This window comes from Cannabis sativa, chromosome X, assembly GCF_029168945.1.
Source record: "Cannabis sativa cultivar Pink pepper isolate KNU-18-1 chromosome X, ASM2916894v1, whole genome shotgun sequence".
Taxonomy (NCBI): Eukaryota; Viridiplantae; Streptophyta; class Magnoliopsida; order Rosales; family Cannabaceae; genus Cannabis; species Cannabis sativa.
The window spans coordinates 17,617,176-17,624,438 of NC_083610.1; the positions used below are offsets into that span (position 1 = coordinate 17,617,176).

Consider the following 7,263-nt stretch of genomic DNA (forward strand, 5'->3'; position numbering starts at 1 on the left):
AATATTACATAGCTGATAATTTAAAATTTTAATTATATATATAATTTTTATTTTCGACAAAATAAACTAGTATTGATTTTTTTTTTTTTATGAAAAGCTAGTATTAAAATTTGTTATCTATTGAAAAATAAATTCTTCATATTTGTTAATTGTTATTATATATTAACGGACTCTATCTTCAACTAGTAAAATAGTATATATTAACAGAAATAGAAGGTGAGATCTCATCTTTTAATTAATCTTCGGTGTCACCAGAGTAGATTTCCCAAATTAAATGCAGTAAAAAAATTTAAATGTAAAAAAAAATATATTAATAAAGAAGAGAGAGACAAAATTAGATTAGGAATAAGAATTTAGGAGGGTTGGATCAGCATGGGGTAAGAGTCCACGTTGGCATGATTCATTGGGTGCGCACTACGCCGTTAAACAATTCGAAACCAGGAAACATATTTATTTACATACAAATATGAGGAGCAAAAAGGAAAGAAAGAGAAAAAGAAACCCAGAGATTTTATATATATAAATACTAATAATTTTTGGTTTTATTTTTAAGTAAAATTATCATTTTTTGTTCTTAGGAATAAAATCTTCGAGTTTAAAAGGGCTGTAATTTTCTCTAAATCTCTCTCTCTCTTTCTCTGGAATCCTCTCTCTCACTGGTTGGTTATGTAGTTTTTTTCCTTTGGCAAACGATTTCACGTAAACCGCCATACGATCTTCACCTTCTCGCTTTTTCTCTCACTTTCTTGCATTCCCGTCTTCAATGGTAATGGATGATAACGAGAGCTGCGGGAGTAGAGTACACGAAACGTCGTCGTCGCCTGTTAGGAGTCGTCAACAACGACAGAAACTCGAGGTTTACAATGAAGTCCTTCGTCGTCTCAAGAATTCCAAGAACGATGAGGCTATTCAACCTGGTTTCGACGATGAACTTTGGGCTCATTTTAATCGCCTTCCTGCCCGGTAACTTTACCCTATCATGGCTTTCTATCTACTCTATTTTAACCTTTTTCAGTTTTGTTTTTAATGTTTTCTATGCATGTTTCTGCATAAAACACTGTATGTTTTATGGACTATTTTCAATAACGAGGTTTTGGTTGATCTGAAATCTGTATGGAAAATTAGTTGTGTAATGATTTTAATCGTAATCGCTTGCTTTAAAATTAATTATCATCTGTAAACTGTAATTACTTGTCTGATGATGTTAATACATCCATTATCTTTGGATTGAGTTTAGGGAATAGATTTGTTTTTATTAGTTCTGTTCTACTTTTGTCGAGTATAGAGTAGTATTTTCATATAAGCGCAAAAGTGGCAGAAGTTCCAGAGTTATGTTGGTAATAATGCCAAATTTATTGTTTGTTTACGTTTTGGATAGTAATTGTTTGTGTTATTTTTGTTGGATAGGTATGCATTAGATGTGAATGTGGAGAGGGCTGAAGACGTTCTTGTGCATAAAAGATTACTGCATTTGGCTCATAATCCTGCTAACAGACCTGCCATTGAAGTCCGACTTGTACAGGTCAGTTGATCCAAAAACACACTGTAATACGAAAATTTATTAGCCATAGATGAAAGCTGCTAGTGTTGATTTTATCCCTTTTTAATATTTCTAAGCTTAATGGTCTGGGTGTTGGTCACCTTGTGTAGGTTCCTCCCATTTCAGATGGGAATTCTACCTCTCCAATCGTTCCAGGTTCGCCTAGTGAAGATGTTGCGCAAAGTTCTTATACTGCGAGACAAAGGTATTATATACCCTTTTAAGTTATTCAAGTTGTTAAAACTGCAGCTTAGACAAATCATCCAATCCAATTGAATTGATATTGAATGGAAATAGACAGTAATTTTTGCTTCATTTGCTCGCATTAATTTATGCTGGTATCTTGCTCTCAACAATTGTGACAACTCTTACTGGTTTTCAAATATCAGTGTACATCCACCACCTGCCTTTGGATCATCTCCAAACCTTGAAGCACTTGCACTTGAAGCAAGTAATTCCGATGATCAAGATGAGGAAGGTTCTGTGCATGCCAACACACAGTATGCTCGGTGATTTTCTTTGTTTCTGTATATCTGAGCATTTTTGTATGACTTTCCCTAAACCGTTTTAACTGGATTAGTTTACTGGAGCTCTTTGGCCAAAGATCTTGTTGTTATACTTCTTTGATGTTAGAATCTAGAATTGGTCGATTTTTTTATTGATCAGTAATTTTATCTATCTATCTAAATTTATTCAAGGCTGCTGCTGCATTTTATATCATGTTTCTTTTGAATGTCTGGGAGTTTCGACCTTAGTCTTCCTATTATTTTTGAGCAAAAGTAAGATTTTATTTTAATTATGTGATCATTGACCAGGTCCAGGCCCTCCTTTCTCCTTTCTCCTTTTCCCCATTCCTTACCTCCTTTCTCTTTCAGCATCAATGTTGGAATCTCGTGGATATAGTTCTTAAAAGCATGTATAAACACAAACTCTTACATGTTTTGTTTGTTATTTTTTTCAAAAAAAAAAATAATAATAATAATAATAATAACTTTTGGTGCATGCCCTTCACTCCAGCAGATAATACTCATCTTCCTTATTTTTGACAATTGAACCATTGACTTAACCTAAATATTTTTAACTTGCTTATAATGATTTTTTATCATCGGTTAAAGGAAATTATTCTTCTTTCATTTATGAAGTCAGTGATATATTTCTAATACAATTCTAATTTTATTGTTAATGATGCAGTCCCATGCATGAGATAACTTTGTCAACTGATGACAAGCCAAAGTTACTGAGTCAGGTACTAATCATGCATAAACATAAGCGAAACTCCAAGTTTTCTTCATGTGACTCCCTAATTTTCTTATTATCAATGCAATGTACATGATTGGTTTCTGTTAGTGAATGGAACATTTTACTTGTTAATGTCTGCTGAATTGACTCATTTCATATATATGTATCTTCTATATTAGGCTAATGTGCCAGCTTGAATTACATTGGTTTTGTTGAGTTCAATCTTCATGTTTTAACCAGTAATTTTTCTTTTAATCACACGGTGATCTTACGCTATTATGTAGTTGACTTCTTTGCTTGCGGAGATGGGTCTTAACATCCAAGAAGCACATGCATTTTCAACTACCGATGGTTACTCTTTGGATGTTTTTGTTGTTGATGGCTGGCCTTACGAGGTATGTGTATACATTTTTAAAATATTTAACTGAAGCTGCTGGCCACAAAGTTTTTCTACTGCAAATAAACTAATCATCTGTAAATAATATGGTGCCAAGAGAATGGTCAACATGCTTGGCCACTATATAAACTTTTACTGACAAATTTTTTAAATTTTCTTGTGATGTACTCAATGAATTTAGCATGACTCTCACTGGTATTCTATTGACTTCTCCTTGTTCCTAGTATGTGTGGCAAAATCATTGACTTTCCATTTTACATACGTTGAAACAGGGAACAGAGCAACTCAAAGATGCTTTAGAAATGGAAGTATTGAAAATCGAGGTAATTCTTGCAGCCTCCTCACCCCTTATAGAAAAATTTATGTTCATAAAGGATACCCAGTGTGTTTTCACTTTCATGTTGGCTGATTAGGTCTCTCCTTTCTATGATGTTATTTTTTTTTCCAAAATTCTACATGAAATTTCTTCTCTGGTTATGCAGGGACAGCCCTGGCCAATGTGTCAGACATCTCCTGTTTCTGAAACTGATCATTCAACAGTCAAATGTGAACCTGATCATTTGACTATACCTGATGATGGAACAGATGTTTGGGAAATTGATCTTAAACATTTGAAGTTTGAGAAGATGGTTGCATCTGGGTCCTATGGTGATCTGTAAGTAAAAATCCTGGTTTACACATGCTTTTTTTATTATTTTTCCTTAAGCATTTACAGTAGCATTAACATATACTTTTTTAAAAAAATCAGTTATAAAGGTACATACTGTAGTCAGGAAGTGGCCATTAAAATCCTCAAGCCTGAGCGAATAAATACAGATATGCAGCGAGAATTTGCCCAGGAGGTCTTTATCATGAGGTACATAAGATGATATACTTTGTACTCTTACACTAAGCATGGCTCTCTAATCTGCTTTGTCATGTTGACCCGTAGCGGAACCAATGTAGGTGGTAGTCTTGCTATAGAGTAATAATTAGATGAATACAACTAAATTTGGATGCCAACGCTTGTATTGTATGCTTGGCATTTCAATGCCAAATTCCTTATGAAGAATGTCATCAAACCTTAGCTAGTCTTCTCCTCAGTTTTTTTTTTTCCTTTTTGTTTTAGATGGATTTGGAGGCATCTGAGTTAGGAGGTAGATGAATATTTTCTTTTTATTGTTCTTTGTGTTTGTGCTTTTTCTTTTACTTTGTAGTAATCAAGCCTTTTTCTTCTCTCGTTCCTAATTTAACTTTCAGGAAAGTTCGACATAAGAATGTTGTACAGTTCATTGGTGCGTGCACTAAGCCTCCAAGCATGTGTATCGTTACAGGTGATTAGTAATATCTTCTGTTATATTAATTGAAGGGCACATTAGTGCTGAAAGTTTCTTTGTTCTGTTTGAAGTGTTTTTACCTTTTTTAAAAATATATGTATTTCTGGGCTTTATACAGAGTATATGTCGGGTGGAAGTGTGTATGACTACTTGCATAAAAAAAGAGGTTTCTTTAAGCTTCCAAACTTGCTCAAGGTTGCAACGGACATTTCTAAGGGAATGAACTACTTGCACCAAAATAACATAATACATAGAGATTTAAAAGCTGCAAATCTGTTGATGGATGAAAATGGTGTAAGTGGTTTTCTCTGTATATTCTCCATAACATTTTTCAATTTATTTTTGTCTTACTTTGTGCGAAATTTTCCAGAACATAGAATTTTTTTTTTAAAAAAATCAGATTAATAATTTACATAATTTCCTTGCAGGTTGTTAAGGTTGCAGATTTTGGCGTTGCTAGAGTAAAAGCTCAGTCTGGAGTCATGACAGCAGAAACTGGGACTTATCGGTGGATGGCTCCTGAGGTGAGCTGATTTCGTTAAATCTATGTGTTATTAATTGGTTTTTCAGGATCTTTTGCTCGTGTGCATATGTTAATTTTTTACATTCTATTGAAAATAAAATTATAGATACATATAACATATATAACAATACCCTTGCATATGACACTTCCTTCACTAGTTTAATGTTAGCTGTTATGCTTTTCATATTGTAATATTGTTGGATTCTGCACTATAGCCAGATTGCTATGTTTCATGTCCAGAATTTTGTAGGCAGCCAGAGCTATTTTTATTTGTTTGATATTGTTTATTTGTTCTGCATTTTTAGCAGTGTACTTGATTAACGTTCCATGTCTTTCTTCTGGGTTGCAAGGATATTGTGAATGAAGTTTCCTGATGAAATGTCAGATATAATAATATAAGTACAGTTTGTGACATGAACCTGTATGAATGGTCAAAAAAGAAAAATATGTTCCCTTCTATGTTCCTTATCTTGTATATAATTGGTATACCTAGCATTATTCAGATTTGTTTTCACAATTATTCTAAGTGAATTTTGTGAAGGGCACTTATCATGTCATTTCCTTACAACAGTTATTTTGCATTGAAGGTTATTGAACACAAACCATATGATCACAAGGCTGACATTTTCAGTTTTGGAGTTGTGCTATGGGAATTACTCACTGGAAAGGTACTGCCACTGCAAACCATTACAGTTCTATTTTGACACGGCTGTTTTATTTTTTTGCCACTTCTCTTTTTAAAAAATATATAATAAAAAATTATTCTGTTTCAATTGGCAGCTTCCGTACGAGTTCTTAACTCCATTACAAGCAGCTGTTGGAGTTGTCCAACAGGTACAATGACAATTCCTTGACTCTTAAATTCTTAATTCTAATCTAGTATATTTGACAAATAGAAGGAACCACACCACATCTGTTGATTGACTTGTTATCTATTTTGTTTTCAGGGTCTACGGCCTCCTATCCCGAAGCAAACTCATCCAAAGCTGGTTGAAATCCTTGGGAAATGTTGGGAACGAGATCCAGCCTTGAGGCCTGACTTTTCTGAGATTATAGATACACTGCAACAAATATCCAAAGAGGTATGCAATGCATGCACGGTTTATGGTTAACTTTTTTGTAATGTATAGAATGAGTAGAACAGAATTAAGTCATTAAATTCACGTAGATTTAAGATGACATGATTTTTTGTTTGAGCTGGTTGTGGTCCTAAACTGGTTTAAAAGAAAGTAAATTTCTTGAACAGGTGGCAGATGAAGGAGATGAACGACGTAAGTCGACGTCTGGAAGATTCTTATCCGTCCTTAGACGGGGCCATCACTGAGATAGAGAAAGAGCTGATCACATGGGCTTATGATAATTTAAAGAGCTGGGCAACATTTTACAAATCATGTACAGTTTCACGTTCAGTTTGTTTAACCCTTCTTTTGATTTATCAGCTCCTCCATTTTTTCATCGACACCATTGCCCTTTTCTTTGGCACATATACATATACATACATACACAACAGGGATAATGGTTTGGGTGAGCGGTGTACAACTTGACATTACATATATTGCGGCTTCATATTAGAATTGTTGTTCGCTCGATTTTCGTCCCTTGTTATTAGCTTTGTCGTAACTACACAGTACACACTACTGAAGATAGTGCAGTGGGTTTTGTTTGTTTTTTATTTATTTATTTTTATTTTACATTAGTATCATTATAATTGTTTCAGTTAAAGAAAGTCTTCTTCGCAATGTTAACATTATTTGTTCGTTATTATTGAAAAAATTTTAGTATAGTACTTTTTTTTGTTCGTAATGTTACATGTTTATTTATTTTTATATTATATCCGAAAATAATTGTTCGTTTGAAAAAAATTTAGTATAGTAATGTACTTTCTTTGTTCGTAATGTTACATGTTTATTTATTTTTATATTATATCCGAAGAAAACTTAAAATGTATTTAGCATATAGACCATATTTAAACTGACAAATTAAAATGAAACACAATTTGATTATATCCAAATTCTAATAAGAATTCCTTACCAAAAAATGCAATTAGCAAGTTTATATATTACATGGTTTAATTAATATTTAAAAAATAATATAAATATAAGGGGCGCACTTAGGGGTGTTCGCGGTGCGGGTGGTGCGGTTTTTTGACTATTTTTTCAAACCAATCCGCACATGCAGTTTTTCAAATTTCCCAAACCGCACCCGCACCGCGAAATTAAAAACCCGCAAAAACCGCACCGCAAAAAAT

At 33.4% G+C, this 7,263-nt stretch overlaps 1 protein-coding gene across 2 annotated transcripts; it reads left to right on the forward strand.

Moving 5' to 3' along the window:
* The first annotated feature begins 382 nt into the window (after nucleotides 1–382).
* Nucleotides 383–6,801, forward strand: LOC115719777 (serine/threonine-protein kinase STY46). 2 transcript variants are annotated; one of them, XM_030648990.2, is made up of 16 exons: nucleotides 390–963; nucleotides 1,408–1,522; nucleotides 1,651–1,745; nucleotides 1,930–2,049; nucleotides 2,732–2,786; nucleotides 3,064–3,174; nucleotides 3,449–3,499; nucleotides 3,659–3,831; nucleotides 3,925–4,032; nucleotides 4,416–4,489; nucleotides 4,611–4,786; nucleotides 4,921–5,016; nucleotides 5,603–5,683; nucleotides 5,796–5,849; nucleotides 5,963–6,097; nucleotides 6,262–6,801. In XM_030648990.2, the coding sequence occupies exons 1-16, from the start codon at nucleotides 764–766 to the stop codon at nucleotides 6,337–6,339; spliced, it is 1,722 nt and encodes a 573-aa protein (XP_030504850.2). In that variant the 5' UTR covers nucleotides 390–763; the 3' UTR covers nucleotides 6,340–6,801. The 2 variants fall into 2 exon arrangements, 1 of the variants encoding a protein (XP_030504850.2); XR_004012257.2 differs by lacking the exon at nucleotides 6,262–6,801 and having other exon boundaries at nucleotides 383–963; nucleotides 5,587–5,683; nucleotides 5,963–5,977.
* Nucleotides 6,802–7,263: the final 462 nt, after the last annotated feature.

Coding starts and splice junctions, on each gene's coding strand:
- LOC115719777 (XM_030648990.2), top strand. CDS start 764: ATGGTAATGGATGATAACGAGAGCTGCGGGAGTAGAGTACACGAAACG. Junction 2,050..2,731: donor GCCAACACACAGTATGCTCG/GTGATTTTCTTT, acceptor TTAATGATGCAG/TCCCATGCATGAGATAACTT. Junction 6,098..6,261: donor TGCAACAAATATCCAAAGAG/GTATGCAATGCA, acceptor TTTCTTGAACAG/GTGGCAGATGAAGGAGATGA.